The 27,562-nt window shown below is 39.2% G+C and overlaps 1 protein-coding gene across 4 annotated transcripts in view; it reads left to right on the plus strand.

The window, feature by feature from the left end:
• MET (MET proto-oncogene, receptor tyrosine kinase) overlaps positions 1-27,562 on the plus strand; it is a 129,206-nt gene that overhangs the window by 58,404 nt on the left and 43,240 nt on the right. Inside the window, exons 3-5 of one of the 4 annotated variants that reach the window (XM_019925013.3) lie at positions 12,131-12,322; positions 22,482-22,616; positions 23,705-23,794. In XM_019925013.3, the coding sequence (XP_019780572.2) occupies positions 12,131-12,322; positions 22,482-22,616; positions 23,705-23,794 (417 nt within the window). Of the gene's footprint in view, positions 1-12,130; positions 12,323-22,481; positions 22,617-23,620; positions 23,795-27,562 lie in introns of all 4 variants that reach the window. The other 3 variants (XM_019925000.3, XM_033863173.2, XM_019925018.3) reach the window with 3 other exon arrangements.

Consider the following 27,562-nt stretch of genomic DNA (forward strand, 5'->3'; position numbering starts at 1 on the left):
TAGAGGGATCCATAGCAGAAAAACTGAGGCAGAAGAACGGATAAGTGACCTGGAAGATAAAATAGTGGAAATAACTACTGCAGAGCAGAATAAAGAACAAAGAATGAAAAGAATTGAGGACAGTCTCAGAGATCTCTGGGACAACATTAAACGCAACAACATTCAAATTATAAGGGTCCCAGAAGAAGAAGAGAAAAAGAAAAGGATGAGAAAATATTTGAAGAGATTATAGTTAAAAACTTCCCTATAATGGGAAAGGAAATAGTTAATCAAGTCCAGGGAGCACAGAGAGTCCCATACAGGATACATCCAAGGAGAAACATGCCAAGACACATATTAACCAAACTATCAAAAATTAAATACAAAGAAAAAATATTAAAAGTAGCAAGGGAAAAATGACAGATAATGCACAAGGGAATCCCCATAAGGTTAACAGCTGATCTTTCAGCAGAAATTCTGCAAGCCAGAAGGGAGTGGCAGGATATATTTAAATTGATGAAGGAGAAAAACCTACAACCAAGATTACTCTACCCAGCAAGGATCTCATTCAGATTAGGAAGAGAAATTAAAACCTTTACAGACAAGCAAAAGCTAAGAGACAAGCAAAAGCTAAGAGAATTCAGCACCACCAAACCAGCTTTACAACAAATGCTAAAGGAACTTCTCTAGGCAGGAAACACAAGAGAAGGGAAAGACCTACAATAACAAACCTAAAACAATTAAGAAGATGGTAATAGGAACATACATATCGATAATTACCTTAAGTGTAAATGGATTAAATTCTCCTACCAAAAGACATAGACTGGCTGAATGGATACAAAAACAAGACCCATATATATGCTGTCTACAAGAGACCCACTTCAGACCTAGGGATACATACAGACTGAAAGTAAGAGGATGGAAAAACATATTCCATGCAAATGGAAATCAGAAGAAAGCTGGAGTAGCAATTCTTATGTCAGACAAAATAGACTTTAAAACAGAGACTATTACAAGAGACAAAGAAGGACACTACATAATAATCAAGGGATCAATCCAAGAGGAAGATATAACAATTGTAAATATTTAAGCACCCAACATAGGAGCACTTCAATACATAAGGCAAATACTAACAGCCATAAAATGGGAAATCGACAGTAACACAATCATAGTAGGGGACTTTAAACCCCACTTTCACCAATGGACAGATCATCCAAGCTGAAAATAAATAAGGAAACACAAGCTTTAAATGATACATTAAACAAGATGGACTTAATTGATATTTATAGCACATTCCATCCAAAAACAACAGAATACACATTCTTCTCAAGTGCTCATGGAACATTCTCCAGGATAGATCATACCTTGGGTCACAAATCAAGCCCTGGTAAATTTAAGAAAATTGAAATCGTATCAAGTATCTTTTCCGACCACAACGCTATGAGACTACATATCAATTACAGGAAAAAATCTGTAAAAAATATAAACACGTGGAGGCTAAACAATACACTATTTAATAACCAAGAGATCACTGAAGAAATCAAAGAGGAAGTCAAAAAAATACCTAGAAACAAATGACAATGAAAACATGATACCCAAAACCTGTGGGATGCAGCAAAAGCAGTTCTAAGGGGGAAGTTTATAGCAATACAATCCTACCTTAAGAAACATCTCAAATAAACAACCTAACCTTACACCTAAAGCAATTAGAGAAAGAAGAACCCCAAAGTTAGCAGAAGGAAAGAAATCATAAATATCAGAAATAAATGAAAAATAAATGAAGGAAACGATAGCAAACATCAATAAAACTAAAAGCTGGTTCTTTGACAAGATAAACAAAATTGATAAACCGTTAGCCATATTCATCAAGAAATAAAGGGAGAAGACAAATCAATAGAATTAGAAATGAAAAAGAAGTAACAACTGACACTGCCGAAATACAAAGGATCATGAGAGATTACTACAAGCAACTATATGCCAGTAAAATGGACAATCTGGAAGAAATGGGTGAATTCTTAGAAATGCACAACCTTCTGAGACTGAACCAGGAAGAAATAGAAAATATGAACAGACCAATCAAAAGCACTGAAATTGAAACTGTGATTAAAAATCTTCCAACAAACAAAAGCCCAGGACCAGATGGCTTCACAGGGGAATTCTATCAAACATTTAGGGAAGAGCTAACGCCTATCCTTCTCAAACTCTTCCAAAATATAGCAGAGGGAGAAACACTCCCAAACTCATTCTATGAGGCCACCATCACCCTATACCAAACCAGACAAAGATGTCACAAAGAAAGAAAACTACAGGCCAATATCACTGATGAACATAGATGCAAAAATCCTCAACAAAATACTAGCAAACAGAATCCAACAGCACATTAAAAGGATCATACACCATGATCAAGTGGGGTTTATCCCAGGAATGCAAGGATTCTTCATTATACGCAAATCAATCAATGTGATACACCATATTAACAATTTGAAGGAGAAAAACCATATGATCATCTCAATAGATGCAGAGAAAGCTTTGGACAAAATTCAACACCCATTTATGATAAAAACCCTGCAGAAAGTAGGCATAGAGGGAACTTTCCTCAACATAATAAAGGCCATGTATGACAAACCCACAGCCAACATCATCCTCAATAGTGAAAAACTGAAACCATTTCCACTAAGATCAGGAACAAGACAAGGTTGCCCACTCTCACCACTGTTATTCAACATAGTTTTGGAGGTTTTAGCCACAGCAACCACAGAAGAAAAAGAAATAAAAGGAATCCAAATCAGAAAAGAAGAAGTAAAGCTGTCACTGTTTGCAGATGACATGATACTATACATACGGAATCCTAAAGATGCTACCAGAAAACTACCAGAGCTAATCAATGAATTTGGTAAAGTAGCAGGATACAACGTTAAGGCACAGAAATCTCTGGCATTCCTATACACTAATGATGAAAAATCTGAAAGTGAAATTAAGAAAACACTCCCATTTACCATTGCAACAAAAAGAATAAAATAACTAGGAATAAACCTACCTAAGGAGACAAAAGACCTATATGCAGAAAATTATAAGACACTGTTGAAAGAAATTAAAGATGATACAAATAGATGGAGAGACATACCATGTTCTTGGACTGGAAGAATCAACATTGTGAAAATGACTATACTACCCAAAGCAAACTACAGAGTCAATGCAATCCCTATCAAACTACCACTGGCATTTTTCACAGAACTAGAACAAAAAAATTCACAATTTTTATGGAAACACAAAAGACCCTTAATAGCCAAAGCAATCTTGAGAAAGAAAAACGGAGCTGGCGGAATAAGGCTTCCTGACTTCAGACTATACTACAAAGCTACAGTAATCAAGACAATATGGTACTGGCACAGAAACAGAAATATAGATCAATGGAACAGGATAGAAAGCCCAGAGGTAAACCCATGCACATATGGTCACCTTATCTTTGATAAAGGAGGCAAGAATGTAGAGTGGAGAAAAGACAGCCTCTTCAATAAGTGGTGCTGGGAAAACTGGACAGCTACATATAAAAGAATGAAATTAGAACACTTCCTAACACCACACACAAAAATAAACTCAAAATGGATTAAAGACCTAAATGTAAGGCCAGACACTATAAAACTCTTAGAGGAAAACATAGGCAGAACACTCTGTGACATAAATCACAGCAAGATCCTTTTTGCCCCACCTCCTAGAGAAATGGAAATAAAAACAAAAATAAACAAATGGGACCTAATGAAACTTAAAGCTTTTGCACAGCAAAGGAAACCATAAACAAGGCGAAAAGACAACCCTCAGAATGGGAGAAAATATTTGCAAATGAAGCAACTGACAAAGGATTAATCTCCAAAATGTACAAGCAGCTCATGCAGCTCAATATCAAAACAGCAAACAACCCAATCCAAAAATGGGCAGAAGACTTAAATAGACATTTCTCCAAAGAAGATATACAAATTGCCAACAAACACATGAAAGAATGCTCAACATCATTAATCATTAGAGAAATGCAAATCAAAACTTCAACGAGGTATCTACTCTCACCGGTCAGAATGGCCATCATCAAAAAATCTACAAACAATAAATGCTGGAGAGGGTGTGGAGAAAAGGGAACCCTCTTGCACTGTTGATGGTTATGCAAATTGATACAGCCACTATGGAGAACAGTTTGGAGATTCCTTAAAAAACTACAAATAGAACTACCATATGACCCAGCAATCCCACTACTGGGCATATACCCTGAGAAAACCATAATTCAAAAAGAGTCATGTACCAAAATGTTCATTGCAGCTCTATTTACAATAGCCCAGAGATGGAAACAACCTAAGTGTCCATCATCGGATGAATGGATAAAGAAGATGTGGCACATATATACAATGGAATATTACTCAGCCATAAAAAGAGACGAAATTGAGCTATTTGTAATGAGGTGGATAGACCTAGAGTCTGTCATACAGAGTGAAGTAAGTCAGAAAGAGAGAGACAAATACCGTATGCTAACACATATATATGGAATTTAAAAAAAAAATGTCATGAAAAACCTAGGGGTGAAACAGGAATAAAGACACAGACTTACTAGAGAATGGACTTGAGGCTATGGGGAGGGGGAAGTGTAAACGGTGACAAAGCGATAAAGAGGCATGGACATATATACACTACCAAACGTAAGGTAGATAGCTAGTGGGAAGCAGCCGCATAGCACAGGGAGATCAGCTCGGTGCTTTGTGACCGCCTGGAGGGGTGGGATAGAGAGGGTGGGAGGGAGGGAGACGCAAGCGGGAAGAGATATAGGAATATATGTATATATATAACTGATTCATTTTGTTGTGAAGCTGAAACTAACATACCATTGTAAAGCAATTATACTCCAGTAAAGATGTTAAAAAAAAAAAAAATTACAAGTGTGAACTAATAAGAAACTGCTGTATAAAAATATAAATAAAATAAAATTCAAAAATTCAAAAAAAAAAAAAAAAAAAAAAAACTACAAATAGAACTACCATATGACCCAGCAATCCCACTACTGGGCATATACCCTGAGAAAACCATAATTCAAAAAGAGTCATGTACCAACATGTTCATTGCAGCTCTGTTTACAATAGCCAGGACATGGAAGCAACCTAAGTGTCCATCAACAGATGAACGGATAAAGAAAACGTGGCACATATATACAATGGAATATTACTCAGCCATAAAAAGAAACGAAATTGAGTTATTTGTAGTGAGGTGGATGGATCTGGAGTCTGTCATACAGAGTGAAGTAAGTCAGAAAGAGAAAAACAAATACCGTATGTTAACACATATATATGGAATCTAAAAAAAAAAAAATTGTCATGAGGAACCTAGGGAATAAAGACACAGACCTACTAGAGAATGGACTTGAGGATACGGGGAGGGGGAAGGGTAAGCTGGGACAAAGTGAGAGAGTGGCATGGACATATATACACTACCAAACGTAAAATAGCTAGTGGGAAGCAGCCGCATAGCACCGGGAGATCAGCTCGGTGCTTTGTGACCACCTAGAGGGGTGGGAGGGAGGGAGACGCAAGAGGGAAGAGATATGGGGACATATGCATATGTATAACTGATTCACTTTGTTATAAAGCAGAAACTAATACACGATTTTAAAGCAATTATACTCCAATAAAGATGTTAAAGAAAAAAAAAGTTGGGGTGGAGAGAGTAGTTAATCGGCTCTCTTCACTTTCTTCCCTCCCATTTATTCACTGTTTTCTTTAAAATTTATTTTTATAATGATATAGTAATATATACAAAAGAATAATGTACTATATACATGTATGTATTGTGAGTGTGTATGCAAAATAAAACAGATACTGATTCTCTACCACGAAGCTGAAAAAAGAGAATATTACCAATGCCTTTGAAGGCCTCATGTGTCGCACCCAGTCTTATTCCTACCTTCCTGCCCCAGAAAAGTGGGTAAACGGCAATTGTGAATTGTTTGTTCATCTTTCCCTTGCCTTTACTTGTGCTACACATGTGTATAACCTAAACAACGTATTGTACTGGATGATTTTATTTCTTTTTCCCTCTTGACTCAAGTATCTAGAGCTCTATGGTATCTTCCTGTGCCCTTGAACTATCCACTATTCTTATTCTTTGTCACTGTTTCCCCTCCCCCATCCAATAAAACACATTACTTTTTTTTTTTTTTTTTAGCTGAGTGGGGTCTTAGTTGCCTCACGGGCTTTCTCTAGTTGCAGCAAGCGGGGGCTACTCTTTGTTAAGGTGCGCAGACTTCTCATTGCGGTGGCTTCTCTTGTTGCAGAGCACAGGCTTCAGTGGTTGTGGCACACAGGCTCAGTAGTTGTGGCTCGCGGGCTCTAGAGCACAGGCTCAGTATTTGTGGTGCACCGGCTTTGTTGCTTCGCGATATGTGGGATTTTCCCGGACCAGGGATCGAACCGTGTTCCTTTCATTGGCAGGCGGATTCTTAACCCCCGCGCCACCAGGGAAGTCCCAAAACACATTACTTCTGTCATTCAAAAGACATCGTAAAGAGAGACTTTAGGAGAGAGCCAGCCTTCAGGTTTACGTGAGCAGGGAGTGGGTGTCAGTGGCCAGCGGGAGGGGGCCATCAGCTGCCAAAGTAAATGCAAGAATCCAAAAATGGGAAGGTTCTTGTGTCAGGATAGTCACTCTGAGATTCCCATGGTGTCCTAGATGGTCACCTGACCATCTTAATGGAAAATCTTAATGCCTTAGTGGAAAAAAGACTGAGCATGTTAATCAAGGCAGGTTAGGATGTCATACTAAGGAGACTGGACTTTTCCTGCAGGCCTTTGGGAAGCAATTAAAATTTTGAAGAAGGAAGTAACTGCTTCAAGGCAGATGAGATGGGAGACAGGAGGACCAGTGAGGAACACCTATCCTGGGGCAGGCGTGCAGGGGTGGCTGGAGAGCTGCACAGGAGAGACACTGCAGACAGAGTTGAGCGAGACCTAGCAACTGCTTGGATGTGAGAGATGCTGGAGAAAGAGGAGTTGGTGATGGCTGAAATTTCGAGTGACCGGGATGGAATAATGTTCATTAACCAAAATAGGTGACAAAGAGGTAAATTTGAGAGCCATGCTAACTAGAGCAACCCAAAATGCTAGTGGTCATTTCTGTGCCATGGTCCAGAAAATAATGATTAATTCCAGCCTTTCTCTCAGAAGAGGAATCAGGGGTGGGCAAATCTATCAATACATTTCCTTCTTTGAAGCGTTGTGGGTTTACGTGTTAAATGATAACTTTCGTTAAGTGATTCCAACTCTCTTAGAGTTACAACTTCCCTAACTTTCAGTTTCTCATACATAAAGTGAGGGACTGGAGTAAGATGGTCTCTAAGGCCCTTTCCATTTTTCTAATTGTACAACTCTCGGAACTTTGCCCAGAATAGTAAACAGTAGCAAAAGCAATTCATGAGCTTGAGAGTCAGAGAGAGTTAAATTCGAATGCCTGTTCCAGTGTGAACCTGTGGCCACCACCTTTGGCTGCCCTGCGTCTCCTCCTGAAACTCAGTGTGATAAAACCTCACAGGGCTGCTGTGAGTCTGCTTGTACGTGAAAATGCCCAACTCAGTGCCTGGCACAGTGTAGGTGCAGGGTAAAGATTGATTTCCTCCCTCCCTTCCTTCCTTCCTTCCTTCTTCCTCCCTTTGTTACCAAAGAGAGAGCATTAGTCTGGCTCCTCAACTGGTGCTGGGGGGAAACTTTCTCTGTAGGCTCTTCTGCAATGCCCCAAAGCAGCTGTTGTACCAGAGAACTGCTTTTCACCAGATACGTTCACTTTTACCCCAAAACATGAGACCTTTGGCTTTAAGAGAAGCACGAGTGGCAAGGAGACCCCTGGCAGTGGGTCTGTAGTTGTTCTTCCAGCTGGACGCAGTCCCACTCCAACATCACACCAGGAACTGTGTGTAAAGTGGTGAGAAGTCACCCCATCTTTCCTGCACAAATGAGCAACAAACACATTCACTCATTACCTGTAAGGGACATGGTGAATCAGATGGAGTATTTACAAGATACCTTTGCAATGCTGAGAGTTTAAACCAAGGCTCCCTCTAATAGTTAAAGGTCTAACTATTCAAGCATAACGACAGCCCGCAGCTCTGTAAGCCAGTTCCTGCCACCCTGACCCCAGGCGTCGAGTTTATCAGGATTCTCAGCAGGAAGAGACAAGGAGTAGTCCCCCTCTCCTGCAGTGAACACTGGAATGTTACGTTTTCCTCGAAGTTAGTGCCCCTCTCCTGCAGATCTCAGCTGAGGAGAAAATGAAAAAGAAAAAGGTTGGGGTCCCCTGGCTTCTGAAATTTGAATGCCACTTGACCCTGACATGATGTTTGGTTTTCGGCTCCATTGCACAATTTTTTAAGATCAAGGAGCTCTGTACATCCTATTCCAACATTGTTCAGTGTTCTATACTTTGGAATTTGTTTGTGGGGGGGTGGGGGACAGGAATCCCTCTCAGTCCTTGAGGAAGTACCATTTAGAGACCTTACTGTTTCCTGAAGGAGAAGCCTTGAAGTGTGGAATATAAATATTGCATTAACTCTGATGCAGAGTTCTACACTTATTAAGCCCTACATGTGAGAAAACAGACACATAGAAGCTAAAGTTCTGGTCCTGTTTCTCTCCCTTCATTTAGAAAAGATCAGTGAGGTCCTGCAGGTTTGCAGACACTCAGATGCATCTAAACCTCTGTTCTCCAGCTTGCCCTATTCAGCAAGGCAGACCACAAAGCAAGCTGGGTAGGCAAATGAGCTTTATGCCTGGTTACTTTGCAAATTGGAGTATAATTGCATTAATTTTTCAGCAGGCAGTTGTTAAATACCTACAGTGTGCTAGGCAGTGTACACAGTGGGGATAAAAGATAAATGAGACAGTTCCTGGACTCTTGTTGATAGTAGGCTGCTACTAGTTTACAACCTAAGACTCTACTCCGCAATTTGCCAATTGTTTTATATGCTGATGAATCCATCCTATCTCCACCCAGCACTGAACCCCAAGTCAAGTCTGAGGCTTTAAAGTTCCCAGAATGCCACCTAGACATTGGAAAAAAGGGAGAACAAGAAATGAACAAAATCACAGAAGCTGACTCTGAAGAGCAGCCACCTCTATAACGGAATACTTCAGAAGGGCTTTGATTTAAAAATGTCCTCTGCTCCTTTAAGAAGCTTCCCTGGTTCTAGCACCCTCTGCAAAATGGATGATTGATCACCAATGGAAACTTAATTACCAATTAATTGGTAACTATTGAACTGACAGTACATCTCAGTTATCTGCTGCTCCTCAGAGCAATCTATAGCACTTTAGTAAAGAAAAGTCTCCAATTAAATAGTAAAATAGCACTCATAAATATATCAAAAAATGTCTAGAACTAGAACATCTTATTAAAAGTCATAGGTTTAGTATCTCTGAGACTCTCTGTTTGCTAACGTATCACCATTTAAAATAAAAAAGTAGCTGTTGCTGTATAAAACAGGATGTTAGGTGATATTTAACCATAAAAGTTAATACATGTAAGAACTTTGCATTCTATGTGACAGAAGTTTGACATTAAGGAGTAAGGTTATTTTACATAAGGGTAACTAAATTTTTTATTTCAGTTTGTTCTTAAGCACTAAGTTGGTTTGAAATATGCTCTAACAACTTTCTGATTATTACAAATATAATAGGACAATAATAGAAAATCTCTAATCTTCAAATCATTTTCCTGGACTTGTAGCTACATACAAAGATGTGTAAAACTGAGCTGTTTCTCTCTTTCTTCAAGTTAGACTTTGTCTTCTTTATACACCTTCTTGCCCCCCATTATCTTCCCCAAAGTTACCAATTTGCAATTATCTTGTCAGGACAGTCGGGGGCAGTCACTCCATTTGTCCCTTATAAACTCATAAACTATCCCTATTCCTGAAAAAAAAAATAGCTTTAGTAATATTGGTTCATATCTTCACACTCATTCCCCATCTACCCATAATTGATTTACTTACTTGTTCATTTATTCAATTAGTATTTATTAAACATCTACTATGTGTGATATTTCATCTACTACTAGCAATATAGTGGTAAACAAGCAGGGTCCCTAAAGACAGGGAGCCACTTGGGAGAAGTCTCACATCACTCTTATATCACACAAGCGAATAGTAGTTGCAGCTATAATGAGTGCTATTTCACATAGTAAATGGTATTATGACAGTCTATAATAGAAGCATTTGACCTAGATATTGGGGTCAGGGCAGGCCTTCTGAGGAACTGATGACAAGCTGAGATCTGAAGGAGGCATTGGAGGTGGAAGGAGCATTCCAGGCAGAGGGAACAGCATGTGCAGAGGCCCTGTCATGGAGGACACATAGCTATTTAGAGAACTAAGAGAAGGCCAGCTCACTGGAGCATAGAGAGCAAGGAAGAACACAGCGCAGGGTGAGTCTGGAGAATTTGAGCAGGAACCAGATGATGCAGGATCCAATGGGGCATGTTAAAAGTTTTGTCCTTGATCCGAAGAGCAGCGGGGAAATGTTCAGTGTTTTAAGCAGAGTGACATGATGAGATTTGTGGTTTAAAAAGAAAATTTGGCTGCAGTGTGGAGAATGGACCTAGAAAGAGATTAGATGAGATTGGATGGGGCAGGTCCAGTTAAGAAGCCATTGTCATGGTTCAGGAAAGGATGGAGGTGCCTTCGATGAAGGTTGCCGTGGTAGAGATAGAGAAAACTGTAGAGACCCAGGAGATATTTAGAAAGTGCAATTGATGGGAATTGGTGATGGACTGTGTATGGGGAGGAATGATGGATGATACTTAGATTTCTGACTTGTGCACCTGGAGAAATGGTGCAGCCATTTGCTGGGGTGCATTATATCACAAGGTCAGGCATGGGGAAAGATGTGTTTTCTACTTTGGTCATGTTGAGCCTGAGGTCTTTGAGACATCTGAGTTCAGATTTCATAGGCAGTTTGATAAATGCACAGTCAGCTCAGAGGAGCAAGTTAGCCTGGAGGTACAAATGTGAGTGTCAACTAAATAGAGTAAAACTGAGATATCCCGGGTGGGGAGTATGAAGAGTGAGTGAGCAGAGGAGCAGCCCTAGGATGGAGTCTTGAGAAACTCTAACATTGACAGGCAAGCATGGATGGTCCTGCAAAGGAGACAAATGTTACAATCTGAGAAGTAGTAGAAGGAAGACCAGCAGACTGAAGTGTCAAGGTGAAGGGAGGGATCCATAGTACTTAAATTGTCATGTATTAGCGAACAATGTTCTTTAAAGCCTTTCACTTCAAGTTAAAGCTAAAAGATAAATACCTGATTTAGTGGTAATTGCCTTTTAGTTAGCTGGTTAACAAAGCATTGGATGCACAACTTTTACATTTTTGGAGCCTTTCACCATAATGAGGACAAATACTCTGTGTTCTCTGTGCTGGGTTCTATTATAAGAGATTTCTGTAAACTAGCTCATTTAATCTTTACAACAGCTCTGTAAGGTAAGTACATTTCTGTAATTCTCTCAATTTTACAAATGGAGGAACTATAACAGACATAACATGAATTTCACAAACACAGGGAGGTTATAGAAATTACATACAACGAGTAACCATTAAGGACCAGGGTTCAATGCAGGCACCTAGGTCTGGAGTCTGTGCTCTGCCGCCTCCCCATGAATTATCCCCACCACCCCACTGCGCACAAATGCACAAAGGAACACGTTTTAAAATACAATGTCCTAGTGTGATTCTGACATTTATGATTATTCGAGTTGATATTCATCTCATTGGACTTGCCTGCTAGAAGCATTACCTTCATGTCCAGGCCTGAAACATTCATAGTTTTGTTTTTCTTTTACTAGCACCAGCTAAGTTCCATTTTTATGTACGTACATATCAAACCATGATACAAACTGTGAGGGAAAGATTTGCCCCTGGTTTTAGAGTCTGTATATTCACAGCAGCACCTACTGGTACTAGAGTCATTTAGGTCACTAGAATTGTTTCTGCCTCTCTGGGACTATTTGTCTATTTGCAAACTGTCTATTATCCTTGCCATTCCCTCCAAGCTCTAAAAAGACACACCAAAAAGGTTTCTTAATAGCTTGCTCACATCTGGACTCACATTAATTCTATGACCATATTTTATTCCAGACACTTTTGAGAAATTCATCGGGCTGCGAAGTGCGCAGTGATGAATACCGAACAGAGTTTACCACAGCTTTGCAGCGCGTTGACTTATTCATGGGCCAGTTCAACCAAGTCCTCTTAACATCTATATCCACCTTTATTAAAGGAGACCTCACCATCGCTAATCTTGGAACGTCAGAGGGTCGATTCATGCAGGTACATACTTTCTGAGAGTGTCTGTGTCTGTTTTATCCGGCGTTATGCAGTTAATTTCCTTCTCTTTTTACAGTAAGGTGTTTGCAAATACTGTAAGTGAGAATCACAGTGGAAGCTAGAGGCATAGACTGAAAGCAAAACAATGAAGCTTGGTCCACTTTTTATGAAGTGTAAGGCCTATTTTCCGTTGTTAAATTCTTAAAGCTTTCAGTTTAAATGTGGTTGCTTTAATTTTCTTGCCTGGAATGGTTTGGGTTTTTTTTTTCCATTCATGATTTCTATCACATGATTGGAAAATAAAATGAAACAATTAAAGCGCTTCCAGGCGATGTTTTCCTATTTCAAGGGAAGCTACGGATCAAAAGAGAGCTATTGTGTGAACCGTGCGTCTCCATGAGAAGAAACATTCACATCATTGAGAAATATTGGCAAGAGTTAGGAAGGGACGTTATCATCAAAATCCCATTGTAACTCCAGTTCTCCTGATTCTGCAAAATGATGGGGTCAGACACAAAAAAGTGCAAACACTGGGAAAAAAAGATCCGGATTTTGTTAAGAAATACCTTTAATGGATAGCAACAGTATTTCCATACAGTAAAAGTTCACATTTCAGACTTGCAGTTATCGTGTCCCCTAGATACAAGAAGCCTAGCACTTTGCAGAAATTAAAATGCTCTCGTGTTGGGTCTGTTTTGCTGCTTTAATAGTTATTGGTAGTGCTTTCAACATGAGTTCATTAGTAGATTCTTGGTTAAGGCACAGTGACGATGGTATCTATTGGAAATGTTGACTTTCCACAAAGACTAGAAATTTCTTTTAAAGAAGGATGTTTATTTCATAATCATCTGACATAATTAACAGCCCAGTCCGGCAATGACTTTTAGTAAACGAATTGAGGACGATGATGTTTTCCTATGACTTGCCCATCTGTACATTCTCTATCTGTATTCTTTAACAAATATACACTGTCTTATAGCAGTCTGGGTACTGATCAAATGTTTTTCTTCTACTAGTGGGCATGGTGGAATTTTTTCAAAATCATGAAACGTGTAAATACAACTTTCCCACCTCAAAATGAATCATATATTGTAGATCCTGTTATCTAAATAATCCCACACTTGGTCTCCCCTCCTCCTATTGCTTCACAATTAACTACACTTTTGCTCCCACTCCCCCAGCCCAGTGTTCTTATTCACCCACTTCAGAACATTCAATGCTGTCCTTAACTCCTCAAAATGTGAAGGAGAGATGCCCAGTCTCCTCCCACACAGACAAGCACTCTAACATATTTGAAATATGATCGTACCTATTATCCTTGTAAAATGTGTTTGTTATGTGATGTTTATATGTGTTTTTAGTTCACGTTGATGTTATTCTGTAGAATTCCAAGAAAAATCTAAAGGAGAATGACTGAATTCCTCTACTGAATTCCTATTGTGTTCACTATGTTGATTTGCTTCCCTTTATCTTTTTTCTGCTTTTCTTTTTTTCTTAATTGTCTAATACCTCACCAATCCAGTTCCATATTAATAAACTTTCTACAGCCACTTTAGGTCTGACACTTTTTCACATCATAAGGTTCCTGGCCTATTTCCAGATTCTAAAGAATTCCATTTTTAGATAGATTGCTTTAATAGCTAAGTAAATTCTACTGTGTGACAGATTTCACAACCCAAGTGATATGTTATATACATCAGTCTCATTATACTAGAAATGCTTTAACACTTCTATTAAAAATGTAACAAATGTTTTATTCTTGTCTCCCAGCATTTTCATAAAAGAAGCCATAGTACACCTTTGCATCCATAACACCAAAGATGAAAATAAGTATATGAGTAGATATTTATTTTATGAAAAGCACTGATATCCTTGATTTTTTTTTTAAACCAGGTGGCTCTTAATTCATCAAATATGTATCAAGAAGGTACTAACTTTGCTTTACTAGGCAAGTAAGTGCAGCAAAGGAAGCAGTGACACAGAACCTGCCTCTGAGGAACTGAAATTTCAGTAGGGGAAATAAAAACATGTATCTGACACGAAGAGTAGAGAAAACAAAGACATAAAAAACACAGGGCTACTGAAACCCACAAAGAGAGGATCTCTTTCTCTGACACTTGCCCAGAAGAATTCCTTAGTAAAATTTTATGTAAATAAACCTCAACCATTTAAAGGATAAAAGAGTCAACATCACTGAAACCCAGTTTGTTTACAGCAAATAAAGTGGAGGCGGAGTCAGGAGTGCAGCAGAAATTTGGGGACCATCCAGCTTAATCTATCCAAGCGGTAACCTGCCAAGTTCTGTAAATGTTTTGACTGCACTGAAGTGCTGAATCTGTGGCCAAGCCTAAGTTTCTACAACCCATGTTTTAATAATACTATGAAGTTTCTGTTACAATATAGAAGGGACATAATTTTCCCAAAGACAGCTGCCATACATGAAAAGGAATAGAAAAATGATTTTACTTCCTTCCTACCCTGAAGCCTAAAGGCAAAGTTGCTTTGCAAATGTTTTCTCCCAAGAGTTTGCAGCTGTTTCTGCCTTTCCTATTGTGCTTATGTTCAACTCTGACTGGGAATACAAGCTTCAGCCCCAGCTGTCGGGTGCAAAGTGAATCAGGTATTTCACAGTGGTTATTTGATTAGAAAGAATTATATTGTTTAGCTAACAATATTATACGTATGGAAGAGAAGACATTTTTGACATGTTTTTAACATTTAAACGTGTAACTTACACAGGTGCAGCTATGTCTAAATATACTAATGTGTACATACATTCAAGTCTATCTGTAGAGCTATGTCAGTGTAGATATAGATTTCAAAAACAGTTTTTATTTGTGTGATCGCTCTGGGATGCTCTGAAGTAAAATAATATGATAAGCAATGTTTGAGATAGTATAAGTAAACAGTAAGAACACGCCTTCTTATGAATTTTGGAGGCAGAGCGGATGTAGAAAAGAACAAGGCTGGGGAACATGAGCACAGTGTGCAGGGCTACATGGGAGAGGGAAGCAGGATACTCATGAAGATCACAGGACTAATCACAGGGATTGCCCACATCTCCCCTTCTGAGCTCCTCATCTAATCTACATCCAAAAACAATGCTTGCTTGATTTTTTTTTTACAGCACTTATATAAGGCCTTTAATCTCTAGATGCAAGCATCGTTATTAAAATATTTGTGCATGACTGTCAGGCCAGGGAGAGCAAGTGGATGGGGGTGGGGTGGGAGTGGGGAGGCACTTTCAAGACTTGTTGCAAGTTCAGCTCCACATTCACTGGGCAGCTGCCTTGTCTATATACAGTGGCCACTGCCTGAGCACTGTCACAGATTTCATTAGGTTCTTTGGCATTATCCTTGCTCTTCTCCCATCACCCTTTCCCCTCTCCCCAATTCCTTGATGCTGTTACCACCCATAACCCCTTTTCTCTTGTGCCTCTTAACTGGACTAGTTGGTCTTAAGCAAGAAACTTCAAGAGGTAGGGACCACCTAAAAAGACATCGTTAGCTCATGATCATTACTTATGACCATCACTTAAAGGATTATGTTAGTAATCAGTGAACTTGACAATAATTACTCACTTCTAGTAAGAAGAATCGATTCATCTATTGACCTCCTGTCTCTAAATTTCTTCAGTTCCTGTGCTGCCATCATGGCATGTCAGTGCTTTGTGCTCGAAGCCTGCAGCATACATTTCATTTGGGATTACTGCTATTTTAGACTATGTAGACACAGATCATCAACTCATCAGTGCTGTGAGCAGCCTGCAGAGACACAGCCAAACAAAGCTTGAACTTGAACATTCCTTTTCAGCGATTGCTAACTTACCCGTCTCCTTTATAAAATGCTCAGATAAAAATATCATCTGCCTGTTTTTAAGGTGCACATCATTGATTTAGTTACATCTCTAAAGAATGGTAGTTTTGCTATATTTCTTTAGAGGAAAATATACTTCATGGGTTCTGAAATTTCTTTTGGGAGAAAAAGTACCTGTTGTAAATAATAATTTCAGAGTTATGTCCATAACAAAAAATTAAGCCCAGCTCGTATATAGTCTCCTAAAATGAATTAATGCATGGTCTTGAAATATATATATCTTATAAACTCTTATAGCATAGAAACTTAAAACACCATACATATTTGAAACCATGGGAAAGTGCTAACCTTTTGTTTGTTTTGGGTTTTTTGGTAGCAGGGAATAACTGGAATTTCTTGTTTGGGTGCTTATTTGAAAAAATGGAGAGACATTTTAAAACAGAAAATATATTTATCAGTAGTTTTTTCAAAATTCAGACAGATATACTCTATATATAGATTGGCGAATCCCACAATCATTGTATTTGGAATACTGATTTGAAAGTATTGGATTTTTTTTAATTTTTACAAATTTACTAGCTTATTTGGTTTTTAGATGCTTGAAATTTTTTACAAAGTTCTCAGTTTGGTATTGACTCATTTTGACTCACTCTGACTCATTTCAAAAAGTTGAAACATACATACACATCGGTATTATAATCATTAAAAAAATTGTTTTACTTTTTGTACATACCCTGGCCTTTATAGTGTCAGGTTGGTATAGAAGCTCTTGTGCCCACTTACCAAAAAAAGAGTGAAAGAACAGAGCAAAGTTTCATTTAATTCAACTTTTGCCACCTGGTACTTTGTTTTACTACTTCTAATTTTGAGTTGTCAGCACCAATCATCAATTTCCACTTCTTATGTTTCATTTTTTTAATTCCAGAAAATTAGATGTTTACCTTGGTTGAAACAAAACTCTTTATATCTGATTTCTTTCTAAACAAATACCGATTTCTCTCACATACTTAAGATATACACCTATAGCTGGTGTTTTAGTCAGTTCGGGCTGTTGTAGCAAATTACCATAGACTAGGTGGCTTAAAAAAACAAACATTTATTTCTCACAGTTCTGGAGGCTGAGAATTCCAAGATCAAGGTGCCAGCAGATCTGGAGTCTAATGAGGGCCTGCTTCCGGGTCCACAGATTGCCATCTTCTCACTGTGTCCTCACGTGGTGGAAAGAGGGCACGAGAACTCTCTGGGGTCCCATTTTTAGGGCACTTACCTCATTCATGAGAGCTTCACCCTCACGACCTAAGCAGCATCCAAAGGCCTCATCTCTTCACACCATCACACTGAGGATTAGGATTTCAACATAGGAACTTGGGGGGGGGGGGACACAAATATTCAGTACATTGCAAAAGGCATCAGAAACCATACCTTGAAAATGCAAACCAAACTCTTGAAGGTTATCTAAATGTCTGAAGCATTAAAAAAAAAACCATCCCTTCATCAAGGCTTACGTAGGCTTATTATTTCAGTCTATTCATATGTTTAAGCAATAGATATGCCTTTTGGACCTACTATGTGCCAGATCTGTACTAGAAACTAGAGAGAAATCAGACTCATTTCCTGGATCTGTAAGTTCACATCTAGTTATAACCCAGTTTGTTTATTAATGGTGTCATCTCCTACACTTACATTTTTTTTTTCCCTCTCTCAATTCACTGGGGAATGTGCTGCATCTCCCACTCTGCTTCTCCTAGTGAGAATCCATTTTTGTTTCTTCTACCCCTCCCCCACCTCCAGCCTCTCTAGATCTCTGTTTTACAAAAGTCCAGTCTGACCATGAGGTATGTTCTTCAGAGAACTGGTTGGGAGGCTGAGCAGGTGATGCCCAAGTGTCAGTCTCAGGCAGGAGGAATGGATGGAAGGCTGTGAACCTTCAGAAGTAAACTTGTCTTTTACTTAATTTAAGGAAACATTTTGCAGATAAATACAAACCAAAACCACAATGAAGTACCACTTCACACCTACTAGGATGGCTATAATCAAGAAAACAGAAAATAACAAATGTCAGTAAGGATGTGAAGAAATTGGAACACTCATACATTGCTGATGGGAATGTAGAATTATGCATCCCATATGGAAAATGGTCTGGCGGTTCCTCAAAAGGTTAAACATAGAGTTACCGTTAAGACCCAACAATTCCACTCCTAGGTATATATCCAACAGAAGTGAAAATATATATTCTCACCAAAAGTTAGACTTGGATGTTCCTAGCAGCATTATTCACAGTAGCCAAAAAGTAGAAACAACCCAATGTCCATCAACTGATAAATGGATAAATAAAATATAGTATATTCATACAAAGGAATATTATTTGGCAATAAAAAGGAATGACGTACTGATACATACTCTAACATGGATGAACCTTGAAAACATTAAGTGAAAGAAGCCAGTTACAAAAGACCACATATTGTAGGGTTCCATTTACATGAAATGTCCAGAATAGGAAAATCTGGGGAGATAGAAAGTAGATTAGTGGTTGCCAGGAACTGGAGGGTATGACGGGCTAGGGTGGATGATGGCTAAGGGGTGTGGGGTTTCTGAGGTAATGAAAATATTCCAAAATTAGTTGTGAAGATGGTTGCACAAATCTGTGAATATGCTAAAAACCACTGAATTGTCTACTTTAAAAAAAATGAGGAGAAAAACCACGTATCTCACGTTATGTGAGAAACAATATCTCATGTTAAATTGTATTCATCCTTCCTAAAGAAAATTAAATTCTATAACAGTTTAATCAAAAGTAGAACTCTGGGGCTTCCCTGGTGGCGCAGTGGTTGAGTGTCCACCTGCCAATGCAGGGGACACGGGTTGGTGCCCCGGTCTGGGAAGATCCCACATGCCACGGAGTGGCTGGGCCCGTGAGCCAGGGCCGCGGAGCCTGTGCATCCGGAGCCTGTGCTCCGCAACGGGAGAGGCTACAACAGTGAGAGGCCCGTGTAATGCAAAAAATAAAAATAAAAAATAGAACTCTGTCTGTGAGGTGAAGAGGTCTGGCCTTTATGTATTTATAGATATATTACATAGAATTACTTTGTTCAGGGTCATGAATTTAGGGCCCTAGCCACAAGGTTTTATTTTATTTTTACATATATTTCTTCCCCTGTCCTCCCCCAAGTAATTTGAGATCATAGCCACCACAGTCAAGTAAATTCAGATTCCTCCCTACTCCCTCACCCTAGTCTTGTATTTTCAAGAACATTAAAGAAAATGGTTTTGAGAACTAAACACTAAAGATTAGTTGTCACAGTAGAAACTCAAAAGATAGTTGCCAGTCTTCTATTTCTTGCTCATTGTCCTAAGACTGCCAGGTGATTTATCATAAGAATTAAATTTAAATGCTGGATTCTGTTCTGTCCTTAGAAATATCTCCATGACAACCAAAAGGAACTCCTAACTTCTTGCAAACATTGCTTCGGGAGTATTTTGAGAGTTAAAGTGGTTACCCACTCATTTAGAATTCTGGCAATAAGAGAAAGTGAGGAATTAATGATAGAAACAATAGCAATAGGTATCCCTCCAGAGAAAGGGCTAATGATCAACTAAAAATGTATCTGCATCTGTGATATGACCTCTGCTTGAAACTCCAAGCAGTCGTCTCACTTTTCCACACAGCCTTCCTGTCTTCTCTGGTTCATTCCTTTTTCTATAACAAGCCACACTTATCCTAGCTCATGATCAAAAGTTGAGCTTGCCAGCTGTACTAATAACATTTCCTCTGTGCCGTCAAAAACTAGTTAGATGTGGAGTCTTTCTCCTTAGGCACACTTAACTTGTGCAGCCAAGATTACTGAAACAAGGAGTATTTGGCAAGGCAAATATATTGTGAAATTTGTTTTAATGCTTTGACTCATAAGTGGCTCTTGGGAGCTCAGAGTTGAAGTTTTTTATTGGTATTTACTCTGGTGCTCCAAGAGTAGATCAGTTGAGTGTTTAAAAAGAGGTCAAGCAAACAGATTCTGGCATGAGATAAAGCTCCTTGGAAACCTGACTCTTGTACTTTCTAGCTGAGATTCTCTGTCATCTTTTCTTTATGGAAAACAATAGTACCTACCCTGTAGGATTATTGTGAGGAGTAAATAAAATACCCATTTAAAGGCTCAGTTACCATCATATATGGTGTTCTTCAGACAAAAAGTCTTAACTGGTAATGCACCAAATCAATCTATCCAAGTTCCAGAGGTGCAAAGAGCTCCTTTATGAAAAGAGTAATGTTAATCCTTTCTGGGAAATGAATATTTGGATGGGCTTAAGATAGTTGATAAAGTCAAAGATGATGACCTATTAATTAAGAAGGGATTTCTTATTATAGATAGGGGAAATGATATTAAAGAGAGCAAGAAGATAGGAGACAAAACAGTAGGAGGAGGTGACTGTTATGTAGCAGGTCTGAATAGAATGGAAGGTATAAGAGAGACAGAAACAAAATGCAAATACCTATAGGCAGGTTCAGAGGGATGAATGATCTCCAGTGAAGTAGAAAGCACAGAATGAGGCAGAGAACAGAGTCAGGTTATTAAGAGAGGCTGGTGTATTGTTTTGGTTTTTACTTGTGTGTGAGAAAATGAAAATTTTTTTCACCTTTTCAGTTTGAAGTGATTGACAACAATCAGGGAAATATGAAAAAACTGGGGGGCAGGGAGGAGTGAGGGGTAGGAAAAACAAAAGGTGGTGAGCACCAGAAGTACGTCAAGATAGAAAAATTGGTTAACTGAAATCTGGATAACTTGGGACAGAAGTATGGTGTTCTGATAGTCTGCTTGTAACCAGCACCCAAAGGGAGGTAGGACTGGTAATTGAACTTCTTTTTACTTCCTTACAAAAGTCACAAATAACTATTTGGCCCTAAATTTAGGAATAACAGTAGTTTCCATCCTTTCCCATTCTGACCAAATGACCTTCGATCCGTCACTTAACTTCTGTGCAAATATAGCCACCCTGCTTAATGGAGTTGTTTTGAAAGTGTTGAGTGTTTGGGATAGAACAAATGTTAGAAAAAAAATGTCATGGTGTTTAATTTTTATAGTTCTGTGTGAGCGTGGTTGGTTTCTCTATCAACAGTCCACTCTCTGGGAGCAAATTAGGGACTTTGGGAATCTTCCCAAATTGTTTCAGGCAACTTGACTCCTTTATTATACTGAAGAAAAAATTTACTACTGGTTCCCCAAAACATTTGTATGTTGTGTGTTTGTTAGAGTACTACGCAGTTCATTCCCGTTTTATGGATAAGAAAGCTGAGGTAGAAGGAGTAGTTATTTATTATTTAATCCGAATCTCACAGCTGCCCACGTTTGTCCCATGATTTCAAACACATGGCAAATAAACGCACTTTCAGTGAAATGTAAAAGGGTATTTGGATGTCAGGCAATTTCACAAAGTCAATTCCAAGCCCAGAGCTATGCTCAGCCTCCTGTACCCTCCTGTAGATACAACCTTATGCCCTATTTAAGAATGAGAGTCCCTCTGAGTGCTCCTAAACTCTCCTATAGTCTGAGTGTTCATCTCAGATAGTCATCTGATTTTATACCTGGACTTCATTATTACTGGGTTCTAGCAGCTGGGCAGATGGAAATTATATAACTGAGAACCATCCCAAATTAGAAATACCTAACAGCAAGAATCACACCAGTCATCAAACCTCATTTCCAAGGCATTGTTAAAACCATCAGGCCTTATTGTAACACCAGGCCAAGAAGCAGAACTTTAGTTATAATCAAAGTAAAAAAGTATGATGGGACAATGGTCTGTAAGAAATGACAGCACACCATTTCTAAGTTAGCTGAGGGCCTATTTTGACCTCAAAAGATCTATACATATGGCTTAAGAATAGCAAAGCTGGAACCAAATCCAGGTCTCCAGACTTCCCATTCACTACCCTTTCCATTACATCAAGGGAAGCTGCTCAGTGGGGTGAGTCAGGAGACTACATTAAAAAAATAATCCAGTATCCTTGTAGCATAAAGGAGGTCTTCTGTGCTTGGCTCTTCCAGTTCCCAATACAATCATGAGGATTTGTCTGCATGTGCTGGCTGATTGACTGGAAGATCTCCTTCCCTAGAAATCATTAAAAGATAATAGGCAAAACTCTGTCTTGGGGGTGCAGATGAATTGTCTTCAAGGCAGGAGATTAGAAGATGTCATATTGATTTACAGTGAGATGAACTGTTGGGCCTATAGTTCAAACACCCATGAGCTCGTCTAATCTGGTATTACCATTATCGTCCACATTTTCCCCTGACAGTATATTTAAACTGAGCTTATTGGACTAAGGGTGCTTTCTGGTTTGTTCCTCAGGTTGTGGTTTCTCGATCAGGATCATTAACCCCACACGTGAATTTTCTCCTGGATTCCCACCCTGTGTCTCCTGAAGCAATTGTGGAGAACCCGCTAAACCAAAATGGCTATACACTCGTTGTCACTGGGAAGAAGGTAAGCCCTGTTCCCCAGGGAGGTTCCATGAATGTGGTTCCTCCTCAGTGGATATTTACAGCCAGTGTCATCTGGTCCTTTTTAACTTCTCTCTTCGTCTGAATTCGCCTCTCTTCTATCAAGTTCTTTCCTGAGTATTCCAGAGATCTTCTGAAATCAAATTAAATTTTTACTCGGGGAAGATTGGACCTATGTTAGGTCCTCTTCATGATGTGAACTTCTCCTTTTGTCCTCTATTTCTCAATGAGAAGAACAAACACGCAGAATGAGAATTACAGCCCTAAGGGCAGAACTCTAGTGCGGGCAGATAAACCCTGAAGTGTACCTTGGAATCTGACACTGGCCAGTAATCCCTTTTCTCTGAGAGGAGGTACATTTTGATGCCAGAATGATATGTAAACCTACTTAGAATTTCCCCGGGCTTCAAGTGTGTTTTCCAGCAGCTTAATTTATACTCTTGAGGGATAAATTGGGAGATTGGGATTTACATATACACACTACTATATATAAAATAGAAAATAAAGACCTATATAGCATGGGAACTCTACTCAATACTCTGTAATGACCTATATGGGAAAAGAATCAAACAAAGGGTGGATATATGTGTATGTATAACTGATTCACTTTGCTGTACAGCAGAAACTAACACAACATTGTAAGTCAACTATACGCCAATAAAAATTTTTTAATAAAATAATAAAAATAAAATCATCTCAGACAGAGCAAAATGTCCCAATAAATAGGACCTCTAATATTGCATGGTAATGCTTGTGTTCACTGGACAGTAATGGTAACTTTTATCACATATGCACCAACAGTGGAAGGAAGGAAGAAATTTGTTTTTTTTATTTTAATCACGTAAGCATTATTACGATTAGCACACATAGGTGCTATCCCTGTCAGACTCTGTAAAATTATATTTATATGTGTCTTCGATGTATTTAGTTTTTATTAAGCAAACAAAAAAACCCTCTGGAAGCTCTTTCCATCACTTGTCTTCACAGATCACCAAGATCCCACTGAATGGCTTGGGCTGTGAACATTTCCAGTCCTGCAGTCAGTGCCTCTCCGCCCCTTCCTTTGTGCAGTGTGGCTGGTGCCATGATAAATGTGTGCGATTGGAGGAATGCCCTGGTGGAACATGGACTCAAGAGACCTGTCTGCCTACAATCTACAAGGTAGAAGTCTCTGTCAGCTGTCATGTGTGTTTTTTGGAAATCATAAATCCCATTGGTGGAAAAATTCAAAAATTAATGTATTCATTTAACTGTGAGCCATCAGCCCAAGCACCATCTCCCTCCACGTTTTTCTTTTTCTTTTTCGCCGCAACACGTGGCACGTGGGATATTAGTTCCCTGACCACGGAGCAAACCCACGCCCCCTGCATTGGAAGCACAGAGTCTTAACCACTGGACCACCAGGGAAATCCTACCCCCCAGGTTTTTCCTTTAGAGTGGTGTTTGGGCACATGCCCCTAGGCCCTGCACTTGAAGTGCTTGCTTCACACTCTCCTTGGGCAGTTGCTCTCCCTTAGTGCTATGTGAATAAAAGAGTGGTGGCTAGAGAGCAATACTGCTCTCCATTTCCTCACACTGGGAGCTGTTCCCTTCTGGCCTGCCCATTCTCTGATTCCTCACCAGCTGCTTTATCTACCAGGTGCCCATGCATGAGCCTTCATCACACACGGGGATCCACTCATGGCATAATCCAGAACCCTAACCTGGACCGTGCAAGCTAGAGATCCCAGCCATGCTGGAGCAGGCAAAACAGGAGGTTTCGTTCTGTCTGACACATAGATGATGGCTGTCTCATCACTGATGAGTCTAGAGGTTACCTCTCAGGGCAAGGTGGGAAGCAAGTGGATGGTGGACAAATGGGTGACTGTGTGCCTTCTCTCAAAGTTCCTGGAAGAGAAGTAAAAGCACAGCTGATGACTACAGTAACCTCTATACTCTGTAAGCCAATTCATTATTTAATCCATTCCAAAAACATTTATTGAGTGCATACCACACAGCTGACACTCTTCTAGACAATGGGGAGATACAGTCCCAGACAAGACAGAAGTGCCTCCTGCTCTTAGAGAACTGAGCTTCTAGAAGTGGACTTCAGCCATGACGTTGTAGCCACACTCTCTAACTCTCTGTTGCCTTATTTACTTAAGCATGTGTTTGGCACTATGAAAATCTTCATGGCAATTTTTTTAAATTTTTTTCTTGATCCAGACACATTTTGCTTGAAGCTACTTCCCTGGTGAGGACCCAGTGTATATTTTCTCTGCCTGCATGTGGAACAGTTGGACTTAGTACTAAGTGGTTCCTGTGAAAGATTCAAGTTAAAGGTCTTGGTCGGTCGCTTGGTTCAAGCCCAAGTAAACAAAGTGTACGAGTCAGAACAGGAACCACCCCCAAGAGCATGGCTGTTTTCATTTAGCTACGGTTTGGGGAAAGATTTGTACCGGGTGACTGGGTTTTAAACCAAATCATTGTATGTTAGGTGTTACACAGTTATTAAGACTTAGCTTGATCAGCTCGAGAATAAACTAGGAGATATTAAGAAAACAAATTTAAATCTATACTGTATTATTTATGCACTTTTTGTGTGTTTAATATGCTTTTAAAAACCACATGCAGTTTTATACGTTTTAAAACACGTAGCCGTGGCAATTTGAGACACCAGACCTCTGAATCCAGCTATTCCATGAAAGAGATATGGGGAGTGTGTGTGTGTGTGTGTGTGTGTGTGTGTGTGTGTGCAACTAAATCACAATTTCATTTCAAAAACAGCCAAGCTGATGTTTTAAATAAAGAGCATGTTAAGAACTTGTACAAATGAAACATTTAATTTTGACCCATGTACTTCCTTTTATTAGTAATGAAAGCTATATTAAAATGGTTAAAAACAGTAAATATTTTAGAATTTTCTAGAACCAGAGAATCTCCCATAATATTTGAATCCCACCCCAACCCCACACCTTCCCTAACTCCAGCACTCTAGCTGGAAATTTTTAAAAGGTTGGACTGCATCCTGCGCGATTCACTGAGGCTTGGGTACTACAGTTAGAAAAAACGTAATGCAGCTGAGTCCATAAATCCCTTTCGGTTCATAGTTGTTAGGAAGATTTCATGCTGCACTAGAGCATGACATTTAGCATTCTTACTGCAAAAAATAAGACAGATTATTCATCTTTTTCTTATCTGTCTTAAACGCTGCAGGCACAAAACCCAGCTAATGTGTAGAGTTTCACTTTCCAATAAATGTTAAGTCAATCTGCTTTTCAAGGTACATGATGTTCAGTGGCTGAAATTCTTTGCAGTTCCACATATGAAATATTTCAGGATTGCAAGCCCATTATTTTGTTTCAAACATGTTATCTGATCTTGTACTTAGAGAGCAATGAAAAATGCTTCAGAAAAGGAAGAGCACTTTCCAATATATTCTGAATTTATTAGGATAAAACTGTCATTCTTGTAGGATTAGAGTTCAGTCCCAGTGAGACAATAAAACAGTTTATTAATTGCTCAGAAGACTCAGATAAGAAGCAACAGTGATATCTAATGAGGGACCTGAGATATCTTATCTCACGCCTGCAATATACTGCCACCAATATATTTGTGACATTTACTGAAGAGACAAATTTTAATTTTCCAAAGTTTTTGGTGGTAGTGGTGTTGTTTTAACTTTCTCATGTATATCCTAATGGGTTTTGAAAATATGATCATTTAAATCATTTTCACCTGTGAAAGGACAGTAGCTACTTTTGTGGCTAGCTCTACCATATCCAGACACAGCCTCTGTGGCTTTATGCCGGACACTCATTTCCTTCTCACAGAGTTTCTCTACCCTCAGGATAACTCAGAGTTTGCCAGCGCATTGTTGGTTCTGTCCAAGGGTGTGTAGTCCAAGACTGCATCCTTCCTTTTCCCCTGGAAGAGTGAACGTTACCCCATAAGCTAAGGCAGAAAAGCTCAGATGCCCCCCTCTAATATTTCAGCCAGGAGAGGAAAGCTAAGTAGAGCTGGCTTTTCAAATCCTGATGATCTAGCAGAGGTTTTATAGTATCTCTTTCTGTTGCCAGCACACCAACCAAACAACTCTCCGTGTCTTTCTGAAATCATCACCCAATCGCTTTGCCTTATATGTAGAAAGTGATGATGAATGTGGAGTGACAGACTTCAATTTTTACATAGAAAGGGGGGAATCCAGACAGGGGGATCAGGCCAACATCAGCCTTGGGCTCTTTTCAGTGGGCAAGACTCCTCATTAAAAGAGGAAACAGCAGCTGTGTGACTGCCTCAGGCTGAAGAGAGTCCTGGAGGGTTAGATGTCTTTTTTTCCTCCTCCTGGATTTCTAACATAATAATAAACAGATATTTTTTTTTCTAGCAGTTCTCATTTGGCTAGACAGGGGCGAAGTAAGTTTTCATGAAAGGCACAACTGTGTAATGGATTTCATGGGTAAAATAGCTATTGTAAGGGCATTAAGCTAAGACTTTTGAAGGGGTTTGGCAACAAGGGTGTGACTTTGGTTTGTGGTCATTTACTTGGGAGGGAAGGGAATGTTTGCAAATTTGTATTTTGCTAAAAGCTCTTCTAAATTGTAAAAGAATCACTTTTACACTTTCACTAACTTGTCTTTAGCAGATACCTTTACTGGCTTTTGAGTTGCCTCTGTAGCGGTGCTGTGTTTTCCCACCATTGTACTTTACAGCACAATTTACAATATGTCCCCCCAAAAGAGCATTTCCTTTCTCAATTGTCACAAAGCTGCTGCTGAGGAGAAGCTTATTTTCAACATAGAAACTTGTTTTGTTTTAATAGTTTTAGCCTAAGAATAGTTGTTGTATAGACTTCATAAGAGCCTAATGCTATCTTATATCACAGTTGCCAAATTTTCATTAATGAATTCAAGTTTTACTTTTTTTTTTTTGGGCTGTGTTGGGTCTTCG

Source organism: Tursiops truncatus, chromosome 9 (genome assembly GCF_011762595.2).
Source record: "Tursiops truncatus isolate mTurTru1 chromosome 9, mTurTru1.mat.Y, whole genome shotgun sequence".
NCBI classification, from domain to species: domain Eukaryota; kingdom Metazoa; phylum Chordata; class Mammalia; order Artiodactyla; family Delphinidae; genus Tursiops; species Tursiops truncatus.